The sequence below is a fragment of the Macrosteles quadrilineatus genome, unplaced genomic scaffold (genome assembly GCF_028750875.1).
Source record: "Macrosteles quadrilineatus isolate MER2022 unplaced genomic scaffold, UCM_ALF_1.0 Scaffold_4__1_contigs__length_99947679, whole genome shotgun sequence".
In the NCBI taxonomy this organism is placed as follows: Eukaryota; Metazoa; Arthropoda; class Insecta; order Hemiptera; family Cicadellidae; genus Macrosteles; species Macrosteles quadrilineatus.
In genome coordinates this window covers 25557391-25581824 of record NW_026542597.1, presented here as the reverse complement: position 1 = coordinate 25581824, position 24434 = coordinate 25557391, and the positions used below count along the sequence as shown (strand labels likewise).

Sequence of the window (24434 nt, the reverse complement as noted above, 5' to 3'; positions counted from 1 at the left end):
TCCATGTTCCTTGTTGAAATATTCTCTAAAGCCGCACAGTGCTCATATGATATCCAAGACTTGGTGTTATTTTAATTGTTAATTTAAATTCTACAGACCAATCAACACACCATTACATCACATGCATAGAGAAATCAGCTGAACTATACTAGCGTGAAATGTTAGGATGGAATCAAACTTTTTTACTCCAGGTGTTGAAAGACAGTTTGTTTGCATGCTGGGATGATTAGTCTGAACTGAAGCTAGTGTTGGATATTACCACTAATAACACAGGAAAACATACAGGTATCAATTTCTGAAGGGTAAAGTCCATAGAACAGGCAAGGTAAGGTTGAAAATGCCACCATTTGCTTTTTAATTACAACTCGTTGGCGTACTAGGTTGTGAACAAGTACTCATTTTGCAAATCTAAATGCTCGTGCTACTATACCTTTTCAGTTTTATCCTTCGTTCTCCAATTTTCACACCTGGTGATTTTCTAAGTCCGTTCTTCTAAAACTGATTCTGCCAAATTGTTCTGCCTTGGTCTCTTAGAAAAGTTAATGGAAACAAAGCAGTACCTCGTTTTATGAAAATTTAAGCAGGGAATAAGGTACAGTAGAGCTCCAATTATCCGAATGCCAATCATCCGAATTGCTTATGGTAATAAGAATTATTATTAAAGAAGGTAGAAGCCGTGATCCCGACAAAATCTAAAACATCTCCTGTGGTCATGTACACATCACCATCGTCTCCCATAGTTATGAAAACATTGTCATCATTTTTCGCGATCTTGGTAAAATTTTGCACATCTTGTAAACCTCATAATTCTCTTCCACGGGAACGGAAACATCATCATTATCCTCCGTGATCTTGGCAAAATGGTAAATATATCCCTCGGTAGTGTAGACATTATTGTCGCCTCCCGTGGTCACAGAAACATCGTAATCTTTTCCATGACTGTGGCCAAATCTTGAATATCTTCCACAGTCTTGTAGACATCATATTCGTCTTCCGCGATCACAGAAACAACATCATGAATTTCCGCAACTGTGGCAAAAATCTTGATTATCTTCCGCGGTCTTGTAGACATCATCTCCGTCACAGAAAATCATATTCGTCATCCGTAATTAAAATCCCCCTTTGTCCTTTGTGAAAGGGTCAAATTTTGCGATTTGTGAAAAACCAACTATTTGAATTTTTGACCATCTGAATGTGGTACGGTCCCAATTGATTCGTCCAATTGGAGTTTTACTGTAAAAATATTTTTAAATTCTTGTAACATTGAAGTATTCTTGTGCTATCTATTGAGGATTCATTATGACCATTGACTTTAGATACTTCAAGTAGACTTATCACACTATTGTAAAATCTGAAACTTGTTTCATGTTTTGCTAACACTCGAATGTGTTTGTGTGATGTTTTCTCTCTTATTCTAATGTAAGTATTTTGGTTGAGGGTAAATTGTACTCTTAATTTATTGTACTAGAGAACAAACAGTATAGAACAAGGAGATCTGTTAGGCTGTTGTTATTTTAAAGAGTGAAAAATAATAAGTAGAATATGTCCACAACATAAATATCTTCAAATCTTCAACTGATCGATAAGGATGGTAAATCTATAATGGAGAATGTTTAAGCTACGGCAAGACTCGTTGAATCTGAGGGTGGTTATGGTTTTTATTATATGTTTACGATGGTGTGTATGTTGACTAATATAATTAAACATTAGGAAAAAGAGTAAATGATGTAAGCAGTTATTTGGGGATAGCTTCATCCCTAAAATATGTTTCTGTAATACTCAAATCTAACCCCCGTTATTACAGGAAGAAGTTCATAATGCTAACTACAGTATTAAACCCAGTTTTACAATCAGCTTTGCGTAATTCTCTAAGCAATGCATTTGAAATTGAAGTTTGATATTATAAACTGTTAAACACATTGACATACTTTATTAGCTCATTATATTATTGGGTTTTTTCTTATTCTCACCAATCTCATTCACTCTCTTTAAATGTACATTGACTGAAACATTGATTTATTGTATTGTATTGAGAGAGAGGGGTGTACTCGGGTTCCTAGCACGTCAACCGGAGCTTGATGTAAAACAGAGTTTAATATGATACCAGCTGATGTGTAAAATATTTTTTCCAAGAAGAATTATGTTATCTTATGTTACACCAACAAATAATGTGTTAGAACAGGGTATCCCATAAAAATGTGAATCGTTTACACATAACAAAATTAGTACAACAAATTATTACCCTCAAAAGAAAAGTTATCCATAACTACAAAACTCTGACGATAAAAGATGAGAGGAACTAATTACAGAATAAAAATAGTTTCAAGCTGTATTACTTTTAGACAAAGAAAAAGAACCACTATTTAGATTGATGTTGTTAGCAATGTGTACAAGAAAGACAAAGGAAACCCACATTTTGAAAGATAAAGTATTTGGCTACTTTGAATCACAAATAATTTAGTACTAAGAATTACAAATTACAAGATATACAGTTTGGATCACAGACTAGGGACAGAATCAGGGAGGTCTCTACAAATATTTTGCATATTTATTAGAGTACATGATTTCTTTCTTACTTCCGAAAACCAGTTGTGCATTGAACTGGCTATTGTTGCCTATTGGTTGAAACACAGCAGTTGTCATAAAAAGATGAGTCAAGAGTCAAGGCTAGTGCCTAATCAGTTGTGCATTTCCCCATCAAGTGATATCAACCAGACAAATCTCTACGATTCACTTTTCTAAAATCAGCAGATAGATTTTTCACCTCAACGTAGCTGTGATAAAGACAACCGCAACGACTAATTTTGATTACAGCAGAATTTCCATGGACAGAAAAGGAACTTTTGACCTGAAAGTTGCCGGGTTTTTGTAAGTAACTTGATGTTATGTTCAATTTTTAACTTGTTTGCATAGAGGCAAAGTAACAAATGATTACCTTGAAAACCAAAACTTTCCTGTTTAACATTAGAAAAGACTTATATCCTTTTGCTTAGAGCTGGAGCCACCTATCATGTATATGACTAATGATTGTCTAAAGTATCATATTACAGTCAGTAATGATAGCATTGACCATAATTATAACACTAGTGTGAAATAGTCAATGTCATTAGCCAGAAAGAAAGCTTCACCAAGCATTTCACCTCAAATATTTCAGATTTGCATAGAATATCTAAATATCTATCAAATATAATATATATCCACTACAAATCTATATTAAATTAAGTTTCTAACAAAACGATTTGCAAAACTACTGTTAATCATTAGCAATTCTTCAGTAGTTTTGGACGTAGTTTGCGTCCAATGGATTTTTGTTGAAACTGATCAGGCATCTAGTTAAAAACCAGCATAAAAACATGGTGCCTGTAAAACAGTGTTTCTAAACCTTGGGGGTGGGGGGGGGGTTGGATCCGAGAAAAATAATAAATTAAAATAAAAGGTAAAGCGAAAACAATTGAAAGTTAACTTTGGATTGTAGTCATGCAAAAACTTTATTGTACAAATAATTAATTAAACAGAGGGATAAAAATTCCGCAATTAAATACAAGCTTAATATGGTCGGTGAAGAGATGGGGCGGCGTGAGGAAAATTCAGGATTCCAAGGGAGTGTAGGCTGTAGGGAAAAGTTTAAGAAACCTCGTGCTAATAAATAGCAAACGCCTAAAACAAATTCCTGAAATTTGTTATGGCTAGACTCAAATAGTCATTTAGCTTCTGCTCAACCAACTGGATGGCCAATTTGTGCCAAGCGTGTAAATTCTCACCTTTAAATCAAAAAAATTTCAGTTTGATATGGAAAAAGATTGATTCTGACCCCACTTGCCATTGAGCTACAAACTAAAGGTGATTTAAAATGTTCATATTAGATTGTATAATCAGGGTTGGAACAGTTAGCGTACATTGTTGAAAATGCCACAAATCTTTTCAACTGGGATTAATAATGTTACTAAAATATGTTGCTAATCTCTAAGAAGTCAGTAAGGGACATGAACATGACTTCACATCCTCACTCTTTCAATCACTCACTCAACCAATCAGTTAATCAAACGATCAATCAATCACTCATTCACTCACTCACCCTGACCTTGAACTATACAAACCGTAATAAGACTAATTAATAGTATAGCATGTAGTATCTCTTACCATAAAGAAATACAGTAATACAACAAATACACTAAATTCAAATTCCCCATTTAAATATCCTCCATACATTATATGACACAGAAGAAACTGATACAAAAAAAATCTATGTTTAAAATGGCTTCCACAACTATACAATACTCATAGGTACTTGTGTTGAAAAATTATTCATTTTTAATGCACCTGTAATAATGTACCCAAAAATAAGACAGGAGGAATATTTCATACTAGAGTCCTACTGAATGTTACCTGACCATAGACTATTGCTAGATCATTTTGTGGATACTTATGGGCTAACCTCATCTCAAATTGGTTATGTTGGAAAGGAACACCCATAGTAAAATGTAGCTCAAAGTATCCACAAAAGAGCTTTCATCTAAAAAGATGTAGTTAAGGACAACTGTTTGGATTGTTTATGAATAGGAAATTAGTTCTTATTTCAACTGTAGTTTACAATTAATTTATTTTTAGTTGTAAAAGAATAAGTGGATTTTGAACACATTGGCTCAACATAAGCTTCTTAAGGCAAACATTGGTTTAACACCTGCATTAACTGCTGCAGTTAAAACTGTCTTACTCATGTGATTATACTGAAAAAATATCAAAAAATGAATCTGGATAAATCCATGGCAGGTTTGAACTAGCAGGACTCTATTTCAAATTCCCATCTCAAAATGTTATAAGTGATCAACAGGAACAGTTTTTAACTAGTATCTTATTGTATTAGTAAGAAACAAACAAGTCAACCTTGAAGCACAGGTCCAGAAGGTACCCAACTATAAAGTTACACAAACCTGTCGACTTCGCTGCCTGAGTTCTGAACACTTTCGTTGAACACAGACGGAGTGAACGTTCGGGTTGTTGCAGGGGTAACACTTTCCACAAGGTTCGGCAATGCAGCCAACACAATTTCCACAACGCTTGCGCCTCTTTACCACCACCACCGTAGTTGTGTCTTTCACCGGGTCAAGCGCATGCATCTACGTGTGTGTGTATGGTGGTTAGTGAAAACAAAATACGTGATGAGATTAGTGTACAAACAGAAATGAAATATCAAGTGAAAAATGTAGTGTTAAATTAATAAAAATATTATAGGCTAAAAACTACTGTTATTTTATGGTTAAATAATAAATATGGTGAATCATGGGTAAAATTTGAATTTTTAGATTTCTTTCACACTTTCTGTACTTGATAAATGAACAAAAGAGCAATTCAAATTTATTTATTTACAATCTGAAATGTATTCACTGAAAAACACTTTAACTGTCAACTGATATATTGATTGTGAAAATAATGTAAAATTAACCAGTCTAATATTCAAACACATTTATCTATTTTGTTTGCTGATGTAAATATTGTGAACTAATTAAAACACTAAAACTTTTAAGTAAAATAAAATAAAGCGCAAAAGAAGGTTTTTTGTATGTCCCTCCCTGAACAAAAATATATATCAGAATTGAATTCTTTTCGGAAGAATATTAGGAGTCTGCATGAAAGTGTTTTGGCTTTTAGTTTTAAATAACAGCTTTTGGCTTTTTTTATTTAATCTTTCCAATAGGTCTTATGTGACATAGACGTTTGACTGGGTTGTAAAAGTGTGTTCTATCTTAACTTTAAAGAAGACCAACTGAGGAAATATTTAAGTAAGGAAATATGGTTTGTGATTGTATCTTTAAAAAAATGTTTCCTGTAATCTTAAAATAACCACAACCTACACTATTTATTTTATCACAAAATTTGTTTAAATTGTTGTCTTTTTAAGATTTAACCTGTTCGAAAACTGGCTGCATGATGGCTGGTTAAAACAGGCAGAGATAATTAGTTTATCTTATTTACTAATGTAGAGATATAGATTGTTGATATTGGAGTGTTCAACATTCCTGATATTTAGTTCAAAAATAAGAGAGGAAATTAAATTTTGTAACATAATTTTAGATGTTTAAAATTTTAGTCAAGATTACTTTACTACAACTAACATATGAAGACTAAATTTAGAAAGTTCAGCGCCTACTACAAGTAAGAGTTGTAAAAATTCAAGAAATCATATGGTAATTGTTGCTACAGTGTTTCAATAAGAATGCATTTGTTAAAAAATAATAAATTAGTTAGTGCAAGATTACATTATTAACTAAATAAAAGTCTTTCCAAAGAGTTATTTTGTAATTTATAGTTTTACTTTATTATAGTATCACAATAAACACTCTCACATATTCTTAAGAGATCCATGGGGCTTTTGGCTTTTGACAATAACGAGAAAGTAATCTGGAGTGGAGGATAAATACATTTTTATAATTTTGTACCTTTCACATTGAAATCAATTCTTAAACAAAAGTACAGGAAATATTTCAATTAAATCTAATATCACCTTGTTAATTTCTCATTGATGCCTAGTTTAAATCAGAGACTTATTCTTTACTAAACAGAACAGTTTAGAAAACATAGGTACAATAGTAACCAGATACTAAACGAATGAAATTACTAAATTAATAGGAAATGGAAAGACAATAATAACCAGATACTTAATGAATGAAATCACTAAATTAATTTAACGTTTATTGAAGTTCTATCAACACCTTACACATTCTGTTTGAACCACTAATAATAAAACAATTGTACAAGAAGAGCATGTTTGAGGAAGATTTATAAGATAATCAATCAACACAAAATGGTAAATGACTGAAAGCATTTGCAATATCTTTACTGTCAGTGTGTATGCATATTCAGAAAAGACTATGTTGAATTTTACAGTGGTTTTATGGTAATTGATGTCACACATGAACCAAACAATATTGTTTACATTCATTTTTCCCTTTACCGTGAGATTTGGGTTATCAAGGATCCAATTTCATTGTTATTATTGTAAAACTTTTAGCAAAGGAAATTCTTCTGTATGGACAAAGTTCATCACCTTACAGACCTCTGTTTCTAAAAAAATATAGACCTACAGTTAGTAAATGTGGGCTCAAAATCACTGACTTACAAAAACATTTGATGAAAGGTGGGATTAGAACCCAGGACTTTAGAATATAGGTCCTGCTCTCTGATTACCGGATCAGCCGGAGTCCCTATGGTTCTACTGACATTCTGCCCTGAGAGACGATTACTGTCACTTTTGTGCCACCAACCAGAATAAGTGAGAGTTTACTGTTCCACTTTCGTAGCAAAAAAGTGTACTAGATTTCAAACTGATTCAAATGTATTTGGAACAAAATTACTAACAGAACATGCCTAGAAAACTACGCTCAGGATGTTACATCCAATGTTTCAATATTGCGTTTTAAGGAGATAGCCATGCAGTTTCATTGGATTTAGCATAAAAAACAAGATTGTTTTTAAAATCGTTTATTAAAAATAATTTCATTCAAGTTCAACATATTTGGTAATAAAATACGAGATCTTCGGACTTTAAATTACACTTGACAAATATTATGACTGTATTCAAGATATCGAACTTTCTGAAAGAACATACTGGTGAAATAACAATACTCAACTGATACAATTACTAAAAACGTAAAAGTTAAAATATCAGTCTTACTATTGAATACAAGAAAATACTAAGGATACAGATATAAAAAACAAACACAAAACATGAGAATATTTCACTTATTTAAAATTTACAAAATCTGGTTTTATAAAAAAAACCGGTTGCCTGTAAATTTATAACAACCGGTTGGCTCGAATATTAAAAACCGGTTTATAGCATTTGGAAGTATTTTTGAACATTTAACATGTACAGTTTACTCCGTTCCATGCACAGTTAAAGCAGATCCCGGGAGGTTAAGGATTGTAACCTACTTGATCTACTTGATGGAAGTTCAGCCGGTGCGGACTGACCGCAGCCGCGGCCGCGGCTGACCTCTCCTCTGGGTCATGTTGTTTGTTACGACATTCTTTCATGTGCGGGATCCAGTGTTCTTGCTGTAACAGAAAAATTTCAGAATGATAAAATATTTACAAAACAGGTTAACTAAATTAACAAGTTGTCTGACCTCGACAAACTAGAAGAGCGCAAATATGGTGTTACCCAAGCTTTCAACGGTTATTGTTAGACTTTACAGTACATTTACTTAAATTAGTTGTGTGCCTACTCATACAAGCTGCGGTGGTTTGGTTAGTTCATTCTAGTTGTTATTGGTACTTTCTTAATCCAAATATATTCATTCCCATTGTGGTAAATGTTCAGACAATAAATAAATGAAATCTTTGTATTATATGATTATAATAAAGGTACATTTTTATTAGTACGTTTTATAATATTACATAAAACAAGTAATATAATGTCAAAACCTAGTAAATAGCCTTGCTGGAATACCAATTGTATACTATTTTTGTGTAGGCTGGTATTACACTATCATAGTTCTATGAAATATATCCATTATCTAATATATGATAATATGTTCTCTCTAGGAGAACAAATTACATAGACATATGACCATAGTTTAGCTAATATAATAGTTGGTCCATTACACTGTATTACTTTTCATCAAAGACATGTGATAATACATGTCATAGAGATAGAACTATTATAGTGTAATACAGTACCAGCCTTAGGAATAATTTTGGGCTAATAAGAGCCATGTAGAATAGATGCGCAGTTTGAAAATTAGACTTTTGAATGATTTGTTCAGCGGCTGGCCATTTAACTCCTTTGATTTATGAACTTTAAATGTCTCAGCATATAGTAAATTATAAATTGTTGGTAAATGAAAACAATGATAAATTGTTGTAAGAAGCATGGCAGTTAAAAGGCTTCCTCTACCTTCTCAGGTACGTTTTGTGACATGATGTAATCCACAATTTTGTTGAAAATAAATTAATTAATAAACTGATGGCAACCAGTGCTGTGTGGCATGTTGCTAACTGAAATAAAGCTCTTTCCTATAAACATCATACAACACCAGCAGATAACACATAACTCTAGATTTGTTAGTGCACGTAACTCCAAGGGGTTGCAAATTAAACCTCCAGATTTTGCTTAATTCAAGCCACAGCATGGCGCCGTTGTGTCCAAAACAATTTTAAATCAATAATGGCATAACATTTGTGTACCCATGAGTCTATTGTTATAACTCTAAGATATTGTTTATGTTTTTTATTACATTTGAAACAATCACATGAATAAAAAAAAACACCCTACATGAAACACTGTAGAATAACTGCTGAAATCAGACACAAACAAAGAGACAAATAAACTCAAACAGACAGCAGCTAAAAGAAGTGCAAGAACTGGACTGACATATAACCAGTGAAACACACGCCCAGGGTTTGAGTGGTAGTGATAGCTCGCTTTATAAATGATTAGCAAGTAAGATTTGTAGACTTATCAGTGACATCGTGGAACATAAGCACTGTAACCTTTCTAGCCCCTCACTATGTGATTTGGAATTTATTATTTACCATATATTAATTTGAATAATAAACTATTCAATTAATCATGATGATTAGAGTGTTTTGACCCTTTAATGTACTTAGTGTAATGTGATGGTCAATGGTAAATAGGGATTACACAAAACACTTGTTTTGCTTGTTACTTGTTTTGTTTCGCTGGTTTTTCCATCGCAGTATGTTCAAAATTAGCTTCGCCGTGATTGCCTCTTGCTGAGATGACCATGATAGAGCCCCCCCCCCCCCTCCTCGATCATGGATTATAGTAATCATGACATTATGGTAAAGGAAACTACACCAAATCTATGATTACTAAGGCATGGTAAATACTGCTCTTCTACTAGCAACCAAATAAGACATGCATTTAGTGTTTTATCAACTAATCTTTCTAAATACTCCTGTGTTTTTACCTGCAATAATCCCTGTAACAATATAAATCTACCATCACCAACAATCAAACATTAAACAAATAAATTGATAATTAGTGTGAACAAGTTCAAAACATAACTTAAATGAGAGGTAATTTTACCTATTTAAAACCAAAGATAACCGAGAACCAACAACCGATAAAAAACGGAACGATGAAAATTGCAACAGACACATCACTAATTTATTCTTTTGTAAAAGTCCAGATTTCCTAGATTATTGAGTCTACTCTTTGGTACAAGCAGCAATGTCAAGAGTTATATCCTTATGTCACAATATTTATTATCATTGTCTTAAAATTATTATTCAGGCACTCCAAAATCAGAGCCTTGACCAAAATAGTCTGTATCATTAAAAGGTTAGTTTTGTTCGAGGAAAGACTACAGGCCAGGATTTTGAACTGTAAAATAAAAAGGTTAGCAGCTAGCTTACCTTAGGAGAAGTACATATAGGTCACAAAGGAAACATTTTAAACGTACAATATTTTGTCCCTGGAAGACTTTGTGAAGTGCAGAGAAATAGTCATAGTTGTTGACAGCAAAAATTTCGTGCAAACATTTTGTGGACTCTTTTTCTCTTTCTCTAAACTTGACAAAGTTTTCCAGGGGACGGAATATTGTATGTTTTATGTGGCTTCTGTGTGCTCTATGGCCTATCTGTACTGCTTTTAAGGTAAGCTAGCTCATATCCTCTTTATTTTGTTTCATCAAAAGTACCTAAATTAAGTTATTTAATCAGAATATCCAATTCCTTAAACAAAGGTTAAAATGCAGGAAAAATATAAATAAGCAGCCCAATTGCAACATCACATAAACAGAAATCTACTAGAAATCATCATTTAATACTTACAATATCCTTGTGTTTGATGTCTTCTTGATAATGACGTTACCAGAAATAAATTCAACTTTTGCATGTAAACACTTTTCACTTCTTTACTGTGCAAGCCTAACATTTAACCAACGTTTTTAATTATATTAATTTTGCGTCCAAAATAATTTTGTGACTCCTACTTTTGCGCTCACCGGCTCACCATGCACTCAAATACACTACAAGATTCTTATTAACACTCGCCACCAATTAGCTATTGTCAAACTGTACTGCGCATTAACATTAAACCCTTGTTCCCAACACCAAAATACAGATTTCTATTAACAATCGTAACAAAATCCAAAACAGCAACAAAGAACAGAATCCATACTCTAACAATCAAAATATTGTATAATACTGAACTATATTTTCTCAACATCTACAGTGTATGTCTACAAAATGGTAAAAAACAGTGCTATCTCACTGGAAAACCAAAACCCCAATAAACGGGGTTTGACAAACAAGTTTGGACTTTTCCTTAATTTTGGCCAAAACAGCGGACGGTTTGTGTAAGTTCACAACTTGAATTTGGTTATTTTATATACAAACACTATCACTACAGACTATATCTTCTCAGAACGACCATGTTACGCATAGAAACTTATTCCTCTGACATTACTACATTGGATACATGTTCTGGTGATGTGCCCTGATGATGGCTGCAGCGAGACTACAAATTTAGCTCTTACTAAGTTTCCGTCTGTAATGCAGTTGTAGACAGAAGACCTAGATTGAAGTGTTTGTATTGTTGACTACAGAAGTCTTACTAGTTAGATACAAACTGTAAAAAGTCTCCAAGACAACGACTTTTTCGTCGTACTCGTAATCCCTTCTTACTCAGCATCCTCTACCTTCACACAAGTGTGTTTCCACACGATGTTGGTGAAACTAAAGTAAACTGAGGTTATCCACCGTATCACAACATTCGCTGGTACCTGACAATCGTAGCTACAGTATGCCGTGTTCCAACAGCAATACAGTTGCGCCTCTTTCTGACAAGTCGAACACCACTGTTTGCGTTTAGTCTCCACCACAGCGTGTTCCTTCTCAATCTCCATCTTGTGTTTGAGATCAATGAGGGATCGCTGTTTGTCTGCCTCCATGTTGGATCGCATCTCCATCACAACGAGATCTGAAAAGTATGTATTCCCTTAGTTTATAAATTAAAACTCATTTTGGTAATTAATAGCATATTGGTACTATGTTGCAGCAACTATGAGCAAAACATGAAGTTAAAAATCTCTTTTGTTATATTTCTTACCATGATGGTTAACCTTAATATTAAGGAACAGTCATATAATTACAGGTAATGTCGAGTATACATTAAACTGTAATAAGGTAATAAGGGTACAATAGACCACATGCAATTTTGATTTGTATAATGAAGGATAGCAGCTAGTTTACCTTAGAAGGACAGTTAGGCTATAAACTACAGTCTTCAGTGTGTTCTATGGCCTGCCTGTACTTTTTTAAAGTAAGCTAGCAGCTATCTCTTCATTCTACAAATTAAAATCCTGGCTGAGAGCATTTCCTTAAACAACACATGCATTTTAAATAATAGTTACTTCTCATTTCAGTAATGTCTGAAGACTTATACTTTTAATCCCCTTAAAACCTGATTGCTTTATATTGGAAGTGTGCAAGGAGCCCGGTTATGGGATCAAACACTAAGTCAGAAATTTAAGACGAGCTGATATTGTTTAGAGGTTTTTAGAGTAGCTGAAAGGGATTGTACCAATAAGCAAATCAGTGAAATTTAACTCAGTGTAATAGTGTAGAGATGATGGTGAAAATATATAGGTACCTTAGTGTAAAGTGCAAATATGTTTCTCTAAGTTTGTAACGACCCAAAACCCGTCAAGGAGTAAAGACCCGATTTTAAAAGTTTCATTTTAAAATTTAACTTTTTTTAAAAAAATTTTTAAAATGAAACTTTTAAAATCGGGTTTTTATTCCTTGACGGGTTTTGGGTTGTTACAAACTTAGAGAAACATATTTGCGCTTTACACTAGGGTACCTATATATTTTCACCATCATCTGTACACTATTACACTAGTAGTGGCGTCCTCCCCTCTACGATGACGTAGGACTCCTGCCCCTACGATGCCGCTGAGAACGCGGGCGCGGCTTACCCCGAACGTAGAAAATTATAATATTATAATCTTAAATAAGATATTATAATTTTCTACGTTCGGGGTAAGCTGTGCCCGCGTTCTCAGCGGCATCGTTGGGGCAGGGGTCCTACGTCATCGTAGAGGGGAGGACGCTAGTTACCTACCCCGCCGCCAGGGGCGATGGCGAAGAACGACCAGAAGAGCAAACCTCATAGTCAGTTGTCCACCCGCTACCGAACCGTCAATACGGTAGCTGTTTAGAGACAAATCCAACAGTCCTAACTTACGAAATTCTGGTCAATGAAAGATTTACCCCGTTCCTGGTAGAATCCTAAGGCATCAGGTTAGTGTGCTACCGAATTTATTTTGTTTAATCTTATTTTTAGAGAAGTGTTACTATTTTTATTTTACCGTGCCGTAGTTGCGCGCACCCTGCACGCTTTTTCACGTACGAGCACACTTCCTTTTGTCTTAAACCAGCTTCGGAAATCATTTACGTTGCCAGAACGGTTTACGTACAACTTATTCCGTTACCCCGAACCGTCTTACGTAAATTTGATTTAAGAAAACCCGTATCGACTCTGGTGTTCGACCGAGTCTAATTTTCCCGACACGTTTAGGTTAAGTTACCAAATAATTAGGCTTATCCACATTCACGATAGTTTATTCAAAATTCTAAATTTAGCTTCACATATTTTTCGAGTGGCTATGATGAGCACTTGTTAAACGTATTATTGTTGTAATTAATATTCTGAGCCAATAAAATCGAAACGATAATTAATTAACCAACACGTTAGAGTCCTAAACTATCTCATTGTAGGCTAGGCTATCTGGACAAATCTAAGGTGTGACCTAATTTCAGGTGAGACGACTATTACATATTCTAAAATCAAATTTTGTCTCTCACCCCAAAATTTCGTCATAAGTTGGCAGCAATGTTGACACTGACCTGTGTTGTGTTTGAGCTCGTTGATCTCCTGCTTGTGCTGCCACCTAAGTTTCTCAATCTCCAGTTGTTGAGATTGTTTCATCGCCTCTAGAGCATCAGAGTTTGGGTCTGAAGCCTTCAGCATCTCTTCAAATGTGGTCCTCACGAAGGTGACAACCTGTACACACAACACAACTCATGCTCTTAAACTCGATAGTTGGGAAGTTTGCTTGAGAACACTCCTCAATAAATGCATACAAAATCACTTAGAAACTTATTATTTATCTTCACAATATCTTTTAAATGACATCTTTTAAAACAGATTTGTTTGGCTAAAGCATTCTATACTAGAATTAAATTTTTATCTTTTTAAAATAAGCTATTTATTTTAGGGTTTTTAAACTAAATATGCCTTATAAGGCATATCATGTTAAATGTGTAGACAGTTTTGTACTCAGACTTTTTAAACATAGAAAGAATTGCCTTATGAAAAATATTGTAAGGCTATCATAAATTTAAAGCAATTTTAATTAAAAAAATTAAAGTGATGTCTAGTTAAATTTTGACATATTCATCCTTAGAGTGGCTTATAACTGTGTTCAATTTGAATGAAATACGGCTACACAGGTAGATGGGATGTCTACTCTAAGTATCCAAAGGTCAATGTAGATGGGATGTCTACTCTAGTATCCAAAGGTCAATGTAGATAAGATGTCTACTCTAGTATCCAAAGGTCAATGTTATTATTATTAGAGACAATAACAATCTTTACTGTAGAAATTGAGGAATTCATAATGATTTGGATTTCCTGACACAAATTATCTTTACCTTCTGAACGACCTCTTCTAGTTTTGCGTGTGCAGGCCCCACCTCAGCACGGGGGGAAGGTTTCACAGTCCCCCGAGGGGTAGCTGCGGGGACAGGGATTACCACAGGTTTCTTCTGCTTCAGACTCACTAACGGCGGGGGCTGGGTGACTACAGGCGGGGGAACTGTGAAGAGACAAACCAAATAAACTATCAATAGTGAAATAAAAATGCACAACATTTATCTGGTTATCACAAAAAACACAGTTTTAAAAAGTAAATTATGACATGAAACCATACTAAATGTGGTAGGTACTTTGCGTTTAAACTGGCTTTAATATTTATTCAAAGCTTTTACTAAAATGGTAATACAGCTGATGCATTATTTAACATGAATGTAAGATTGGTAAGGGGTAGCGGATTTTTATCCCCCTGGAATTTTACCCCCTGGGCAAACATGACGTCACAAACCAGGGGGTAAAATTCCGGCCGCGAACTTTTGAGTTTCGCGACATCAGCTCGATGGATTAAACGCTGAATTAAACATATATTTTTCACGGTTGTGAATTTAATCAGAACACATCAAATTATAAAAACCTAGAGTGTACGACCCGGATTTTTACCCCCGGAATTTTACCCCCGGAATTTTACCCCAGATTTTTACCCCCGGAATTTTACCCCCCGGATTTTTACCCCCGGAATTTTATCCCCTGGCCAGATATATAAATTAGTGAGAATGATTAATTATCTTCATTCTGTTTTAATTTTATAGTAAACATTTTATTATTAAGTAGCTTACTGTATATTAATTTATTTGTAACATTAATCAATCGAACAAGTTTTATATTTTAATTTTGAGATTCTAGTATTAGGATTCGATTTTCGAAGCCAACAGTTGGTTAATATGACGTATAAACAATCAACTTAATGATAATTGTTTCGAACATTTCATTACAAAATAAATAACTAAAGATTGGCTACTAAATAATGAAATGTTTACAATTAATTAAAAACAGAAATAAGAAAATCAATCATTAAATTTCTAAAATCGGCCAGGGGGTAAAATTCCGGGGGGTAAAAATCCGGGGGTAAAAATCCGGGGGGTAAAAATCCGGGGGTAAAAATCCGGCCCGTACATCTTTAGTTGTCTAAACGCTAGTTATATGGATAGGGGGTAAAATTCCGCTTTTTATCGCTAATCTAATTAATCACGCTCTGGCTATTTTCATTAGTCTTCCAAATCCGCGGGGGTAAAATTCCGGCCGCGAATAAACGTTTGGCCACTCAGGTTCCTACGTCATAGTGACGTCAGCTTTGCCCAGGGGGTAAAATTCCAGGGGGATAAAATTCCGGCAACCCATTGGTAATAATTTATGAACTTCACTAACCTCTTTTTATCTTATGATCCACACCATGTCAGATAATATACACAAATTCCACACAATCATACCGAAAACCCAGCTCAAACATTGTGTAGAACCCTAAAAACACCATGCCTCTTAAGAGTTGGAATACTGTATAATTTTTTCACACCAAATAATAAATAAGTTAAATTTCCCAGTGCATGATCAAGTTTAATGTGTGAGGCAAAACCCAGGACAAGATTAATTGGAGCAAGTGTCAGAAATTCACTTTTGTTACAAGTTATTAACATTATTACTTTTCTTGACAAGACAAATGATTATTTTTGTATACATTTACATTGTTTAACAGGAAATACAGCTGATTTAAATGATTTTTTTATCAGTGGTCAAGTTCATGCGCACAAGTAAATGTAGTGGACGAATACGGAAACTGATTGAGAGCAAGGGAAAACAGAATTAGAGGTAGGGAAAATGAGCTGATGGTTTTTCACTTGTCTGTATTGGAGCTTAGGGAACAATTATATTATTTAATATCAGCTGTCATCAAATATTTCTATACAGAGTGCTGAAATAGTTACTTTTGTCCTGTAAGCAGGTCGGACTCATTAGCTCTACTTGTTTTTCGGGTTCCTCGAAATGTCGTACTTGGTTTTTCAGGACGACTGAGAGTAGAGTATGTTTGTTTTCACTGTATCTGACAAGTCTTGAATATCACCAGACAAAAATAAAAGACCATAAAACATTGTGACAGATAATTTCAAATTTCCTGTGGAAGATAACTAAAGCCTAGATCCTTCGTAGGGTCCAGCAAGCGCCACCGTTATATCACTATCCCTCCCACCCCACTCCTGGTGGAGGACAATCTCTAAGACCAGGGGCAGTCAGTATCGTACCGCCAGGTTATACGGATGTAACGGATGAAAAAGTTTTGTCTTTTGACGAGTGTAATAATAATAATAATAAATCTTTATCGTCATTTAGTAATATAAAAATTACAAAAGACAAGGTCAACATGTTTTGTTACATATCTTATATAATCTTATATAAAATATTAAATAGGCTACAGAAAATGTTAAAATAAAGTTAAATGAATCTTAAAAGGATAAAGCATCAGTAATAATAAAAAACTTTAAAATTAACAGGGAAAAGACCATAACAAGAACAAAGAATCATCAAGACTGCTTGGTCTCACATTTAAGAGTTGAGAAATCTACATTCTGCAAAAACTCCTCGACTGAATAAAAAGCACGACTTGTAATCCAATCTGATAATTTTGACCTATAGAAATGAATACTTTCCTGATTTCTACAATATATTGGAAGTTTATTAAATAGTTTTATTTGCAAATATTTATAAATTTTGTTAGCCTGGCTTGAGGAATATATGAATCTTTTGATTGTCTGGTGATATACCCATGGATTGAGTTGCAAGGAACAAATTTATTTAGATTCTCTTTCACGGAAACTAAATTGTTAAAAATGAAAAAAATTAGATTGTCATGATTCTATTTTCAGCAAAATATGTATATAGTGAGGATAGTGCAGTGATGAACAATTTAGTCATTGGGAGGTTGTTTTAACTCTAGGTACGGGGCACATGTCTCTTACCTCGAGACGCTAAATTCATTTAAAACAATATTTACGCCGGACAATCGAACGGAGGCAGTTGACTTGTCAGTTTGCTTATGATATAGAAAGCTATATAAATTCCTCGTAATTCGTCATTCTGGTAGGTTGTTTACGAGAAGTTAAAAATCTGTAGAATTTTATTTCAGAGAGTTTCATTTTGTTGTTCTGTAGCTTAAGGGAAGATTAAGTATGATTTTAGTTTAAGAGAGTGTTATTTTATGGTTTATTCTCCAATTCAAAGTCCTCTTTTAATTTGTGATCCTATATTTGTATTTTAAAGTCTTACGAAATGTGTAGATAATCTGTTATGTTGAGTGTAATATTCCGTGTGGGTACATATCTCGCATGGCGACATATTTTCAGAGAGTGTTATTTTATCTTTAATTCTCCAATATAAAGTCCCATTTTAAATTTTGATCCTATATCTATCTGTATTTTAAAAGTCTTACAAAGTGTGTAGATAATCTGTTACGTTACGCGTAATATTCTGTGTGGGGTACATATCTCGCATGGCGATATCACCGTACGTTTAAGCACAACTGTCTTAACAAACTTAATAGGCGTTTGATCGTAAGTTTGAGCTATTTTTATCTGTATTTTGTTTTATGAAGTGTGGTGGTCTGATGGTGCTTTGTACGTGTTAATCCGGGGGAGGCACATGTCTCACTTGTCGAAAATATATTCTTGTTAATTATATCCCCGCCTTCAAATTAATTCATGTATCATGTCGTAAGGGGCACTTGCCTCATGCGACGCAATTTGTGATTATGTTTGTTTAGAATATCGGGAGGGGCATCTGTCTCATTACCCAATATATATAATTTTTTATTGTACTGTCTTATTATATTGATTGATTACATGTAAGTATTCATTTGCTGTATTTAATAACAGCATTATGTATTTTGTGACGATTGTTAATGCATTGTGAAATGTCTACAACAATAAATTGATTTGATTTGATTTGATTTATTATGTACCGGTACCTGTTAACTTGAAATATCGCATTACAAGTGCTACGGTTCGTCCACCATTTGAGTGAAGTGTGTATGTGTAGATTTGACGGGAGAAAAAAAGCACTCAATTTCGAACCTATTAATTGACCGTGGGAAGTATGATTTACTGTACATGACAAACTGTGATTAAATCTTGTTAAACATTTCAATGAGTGTATTGCCACAGGTTTAATTGTCATACAATAAATATTGATTGATAACTAGATGTGGTTAATATTTTCAACACCTGATATTTCCTTGCTACCAGGTAAAATTTAGTATAACTATAAGGGTCGAACGCGAACCTTCTCTGTGAGTTCATCCGAAGGAACTATAATTTATTTTGTAATGTGGAAATAATTAACTAATTAATAACTCCTACTTAATATACTTAAATTCCCGTTACAACATCACCGATAAATAATACTATGTGTAAAAGCCTGTCATTTAACAACACGGAAGAAAGATTTTGGTGGGTTGACAAGTCGGCTAGTTGATTAGAGCCATGGAGGAAAGATAGTGAAGGTTGGGTCAGTTCACTTGAAAATCATCAAATAGACACATAACTAAAAATACAAAATTAAAATTATTCTAGTAGTGTTCCGTGTGTATAAGGCACATCCAACTACTAGGAGTATTGCTATCTACTTGGTCATACCTGCAGCACAAAGAATAAAGCTAGCTGGAGCCAGAATTAATAGTTAAAGCCAAGTATTTAATTTATTCGAAGTATAATTTAAGCTTTTAAATGTAAACATTTCTCACCTGACGCAGGTCTACTGATCACACTCGCCAGCCGAGGAGGGTTGGGTAGTGTCTTGCGAGCCGTGGGTCTCAGTGGGAACTTGGTCACAGTGTCTACAATCATCAAGTCGTCTGAATCAGTCTCAGCAGACTTCTCTACAGCAGCGGCTGCCGAGTCCTTGATGACACTCAGGCTGAGGCTCTTGGAGATATTCACACTTCTGATCTCCTTAGCTTTCTTCTGTGACGAGTCACCTTCCGTCACCACCGTGATTGTCACAGGACGGTCTTTGTCACTAGACAAGCGTCGGAAATGCCCGCTCGCCTCATCCAGCACCTCTGCTCTTCTCTTGGATGGCCGATTATCCTCAGACTCTGTTGAAGTACTAGATCTACTGTGCACTTTAGCCGGAATTCCTTTACGTCTGTTCTTATCACTTTTTGTGGATTTTTTACTGTCGCTCGACTCGCCTTCGTCAATGATCAAAACAGGTGATTCTTCTATAGAATCGTCTAACATGACTGCATTAGATTCTTTTGCTTTCTTGCTCTGATCGCTTCTTTCATCCACACTACTTTTTCTCTCCTTCAAATTTTGAACAACTTTGTTTAAATTCTTTTTCCCCTTTTTGCCATCAGTGACTATGTCTGAATCACCACAACTGCTCACATCAGTGTCTGCCTCACTACCGCCTTCTATTATCGAGTGGGATTCATCAGTTTTACTTGTGTCTTTCTTAGCTTCAGTCTCGCGTAGCTTGTCCATAACCTCTTTGTCATTCTTGAGATCATGCAACACCACCGATGTCTGCTGTGTCAGCTGTTCTTGTTGCGGAATCTCAGTAACTTTCTCTGGAGATGAGTCCACCTCCTTGTCTGCTTCTATAGCCGCAATTTCCTCAGGCGTTAACTGATTTTTCAAAGCTTCAACCACAGTAAAGCACAGTTTCTTCTGTAGGTTGTCAACAATTGTTTTCTTTGTGGGCTTGAGTGGGTCAATGTTTTGGCTTTTTTGGATCACAAACTTTGGTGGGGACTCGTTTAGCCCAGTTTCCACATTAGTTTCTGACGCAGTTTCTGTCACGCCAGTTTCCGTCATGCCAGGTCCTGCCACGCAAGTTTCCGTCGTCTGCTCCACCTCTGGTTGGCTGCTGTCTTTCTCCGCAACATTGTTCTCAGGAATAGCTAGTGGATCCGTCACCTCTTCAAGCTGGTCTCCTTCGCCCATTGTCAGCCGTTTACGTTGTACTGTCACAACTCCCCTTACTGTAGAGTTGGGGTCACCGATTTTCTCATCAATCTTATACTGAAACAATGTAACAAATTAAATGTTAAATTAATCATTCTAGAACATTAATTTTCTGTTATGGTAAGCTAAAGATAAATGTCATGGCCAACATTTTCATCTAACAAGGTACAACATTACAACTTTACATGTAAAAGCATGAGTCAGATCATTATTTTTAGTACAATCCTAGTTTAATCCCGGCCCAGGCAAAGATAATAGACAGTGAAGATAAAAACCCCAAAAACAACACAACATCAAACACTGATAAAGTCATAAAATCAGTATAACCCAGTTATGACTAAATAACTTGGAAGATAATAAAGTTAAAAAATCGGCCATGAACTCCATTCTGCATTCTGATTTAAAGCACTGACAGGGAAAATAATAGGCTATTTTCTATTGTTTTCCAAAAACTTTTAATTCTTTACACTGTAGGCCTAATTGGAATTTTGACTTAGTCCCAGTCATACAAGTAAAGCTGACTTAGGTAAGCAAAGTTGCAGACCAAGAGTATAAAAAATGGCAAAGACTATGAATAGTACAAGAGGGCTGCCTAAATCACTACATACTTCAATAAACATTAACACCTTAAATTGTACTTCCTATACAATGACAGTTAAAACTAAACCATGAACCGCCCTCGGCAATAGATGACATTGTGTTAGTAAAATACCTAATGTTTCATGAAATTCAATTATTTTGAAAATTAAATATTCTCTTTTATTAAATATACTTTTCTAAAGTTTTTTTTTATATTCGACTGACAAACATTATGAGAAACGTTTCTAAAAATGCACTTACGTAATAGATCAAACTAATGCAAAATAATTGTTAATTTATTGAAAAGTTTCAAAGTAAATGTTGTAATGGCACTGAGTCCTCAAGACTGATATGAGGCAATGATATAAACAATTTTAATGAGATAGAGACATAAAAATCTTGTGCTACACACAGCCAGTTTTGTTTTATGTCCAGATAATTCTTTTATTCAGATGTGTTACTCGAACATTCAAACACATAACAGCTTAGTGTGAGATTACCCATGCATATTCAAAGGTGAAAAAGCGTGCATTGACTTATAGGCTACATACAACAATAATACACCAAACAAAGTATCATGCAAATAAGCCTACAATGCGGTGAAACATATGCTAGTGAAAGAAGCTACACTCCCGTTACTTGGTTGAACATACTTTCGACATCGATGGAATCATCATAACTATCATTAAGTACAAAAAAAATTAGTTCCACGCAGTCCAATATCAAATCAAAATGTATTTAAAATCGTATTATCCATAAATTGTTTATGAGTTCATGGTCCCAAGTTTTGAGGTTCAATTCAATTTCAAAACAGTTTTACAAGCTTTAAATAAATCACTAATAATTGGATTGTCATAAATGTTTTAAACAGTAAACTAAATGAACAGTTATAGGGTTGATATATGAGTTTTTTACACTAGAAATTTAAAACAAAATGGTCAAGACATGATGCAGTAATTTTTATTAATGAAAGGAATTTTGTAAAAAAATGGTCATAAGAATTTTACATTTCAACTGACTTTAAAACTGCTATTTTAATTATATCACTAAATAATTAAATAAGAGATGTTTGGCACAAAAATTAAACACAGTCCTCAGTCTGATAATTTTTGTACTATAAATGGAGTTCAAAACTAATCTAGGATATCTTAGCTACTGTACTGTAAAAATATAAGACTTGAATATTGGAACTGGATTTTGGAGTTTAAAATTCATCTAACACTCTGCAGTATTCTAAACTCAGGTTGGCCAACCAAAAAGTTTTAAAATGTTACCACTACAAGTAAAAATAATATTATATGCAGAAAAGGATTTGGTTAATAAAAGTAAATTATAATTAACAATAAGGGTTATCAGAGGAATGGCAGTGTAAGCGCCAAGCGGCCGAGCACAGTAGGTAAGTGGGGAAAGTGAGCGCAGGACTTACGAGCTCGGCGTAGCCGCACGAGCTACAGACATTGTCGCCAACCGCATTGGTCATCCACGTCATGGTAATAGTAGTACCACATCCGCTACACTGTTTCCCCTCCTGAACACCATTAAAAAAACCTTTGCAGCTTTACAACTGTACATCTCAACTACATTCAGTAACTTTGGTCAAAAAATTAGGTCAAGGTACCTCTTTAACCTTTTTTGAGTGACCATTTTACTCTTCAAATCCGAGTGATTATTAATTAATGTAGTTTTTATTTGAACGGTATAGACATTTTTTAGAAGCAAGGTTCTACAATGCCTTAATCAATCAATCAATCAAGGAGCAAAAACACATGCAAGGAGCAAGGTTTGAAATTAAATTTGCCTTGTGAAAAAGCCTTGTTAATGACTTATACTCACAATATCAACACTGGATAAAGTTATGTTCAAGATGCATATTCCAAGTCCTTACTTTCATTTCAAAATTTTGAGACAGAATAGTAAGATTATTTATGAAGTACTGAAATAACAACTATGAATTGTTTACCTTTAGGAAAATTGTAAAAAGATTATTTGGAAATTCTGATTTGATAAGAAAACTTAATTGCCACCTAAATAAGGAGGTTTAGTTTCTATCACCGATCAGAAAACATGACCATCACCAAAACACAATCAAAATCACACAAGTTATTACTTTTACACAAAACTAAACTATCTAAAAGGCGAAATTATTTCAACAAACTTATAAACACGGTCATTTAACTGCCTCAGACATTCACAACAACTGTCATCAACTAGAGTTTGACTATAATGTTCAGCGACAGTCGACCAGTGAAGTAAAATAAAATGTGCTACTAAAAACACTACTACACTCAAACTGATAAAGTAATGAATCATTCGTAACATATGCTTGGTAAAAAAAATACAAAATGCAAACAATTGGAAAACTTACATGCACTTCTGGTTTGTCATCGACCTTTGCACAAACGGAGCACAGCGAAGCTTCATTGACTGCAGTAGTTCGGGAATTGCATTTGACGCAGATATTGTCCTGGGAGAGAAGTATTTGTTTTATTCTTTGAAGAAATTACTGAGAGAATCGCTTAAGAATTATTTGTGAGGATATAAATAATTGCTTAGAAAGTTTAGAAGATTTGTTAAAATGAAAGAGGTTACTCATAGAAGAAAAGAAGGAAGGAAGATATTAAGATAGAAAGAGTTGAAAATAACTCATAGAAATAGCTACGACTGGTTAACACGTTCAATGTGGCTGCACACGCACAATGGCCGGTGGCGTGAACAGCTAATGCGCTGCGTAAAATTTTTTTTTACATTTAAATTTAGTTGCATCCAAATGAGAAGCATATACTGCATCCCAGTTGTTGTGGACGTAGTTTTTTAAGAACCCAACAGACAGTAGCACTAAATAATACTGCTAGCTGGCCCTTAGTATTGTGAAATGGGGGGAAAAAGCAGGGGTGAAGTACCCGAATACATTATCAAAATATACCGGAAAAAAGTGGTCAAGCACAATTTTGAGGTTAGGTTCCTTCCACAATGCTACATACATTCATTATCGTCATTCTATTGCATGTCATTAGATCCAAGCCTAAACCCCAGACTACAATATTTTTTTAACAATCCCTACCACCGATAAAAAAAGTCGGATCTGAAAACAAACCAGATTGAAGTGTAAAACCGGCACAACAAGCGGCAAGCGAAACAAAGCCTCACGGCAGTGGCTAACCTCAAACCTCACACTGGAACGATAGTTTGTAAACGGCGCTTTGACGAGTATACTC

At 34.5% G+C, this 24434-nt stretch overlaps 1 protein-coding gene across 6 annotated transcripts in view; it reads right to left on the bottom strand.

Moving 5' to 3' along the window:
* Window positions 1-24434, bottom strand: part of LOC128991301 (MYND-type zinc finger-containing chromatin reader ZMYND8) — a 73156-nt gene that overhangs the window by 5545 nt on the left and 43177 nt on the right. For 2 of the 6 annotated variants that reach the window (XM_054414082.1, XM_054414080.1), the window contains exons 13-20: window positions 23585-23683; window positions 22646-22747; window positions 19413-20697; window positions 14686-14849; window positions 13879-14035; window positions 11751-11947; window positions 7933-8055; window positions 4932-5117 (exon numbers count right to left, since the gene is read on the bottom strand). In XM_054414082.1, the coding sequence (XP_054270057.1) occupies window positions 4932-5117; window positions 7933-8055; window positions 11751-11947; window positions 13879-14035; window positions 14686-14849; window positions 19413-20697; window positions 22646-22747; window positions 23585-23683 (2313 nt within the window). The remainder of the gene's footprint in view (window positions 1-4931; window positions 5118-7932; window positions 8056-11750; window positions 11948-13878; window positions 14036-14685; window positions 14850-19412; window positions 20698-22645; window positions 22748-23584; window positions 23684-24434) is intronic. The other 4 variants (XM_054414084.1, XM_054414085.1, XM_054414083.1 and 1 more) reach the window with 3 other exon arrangements.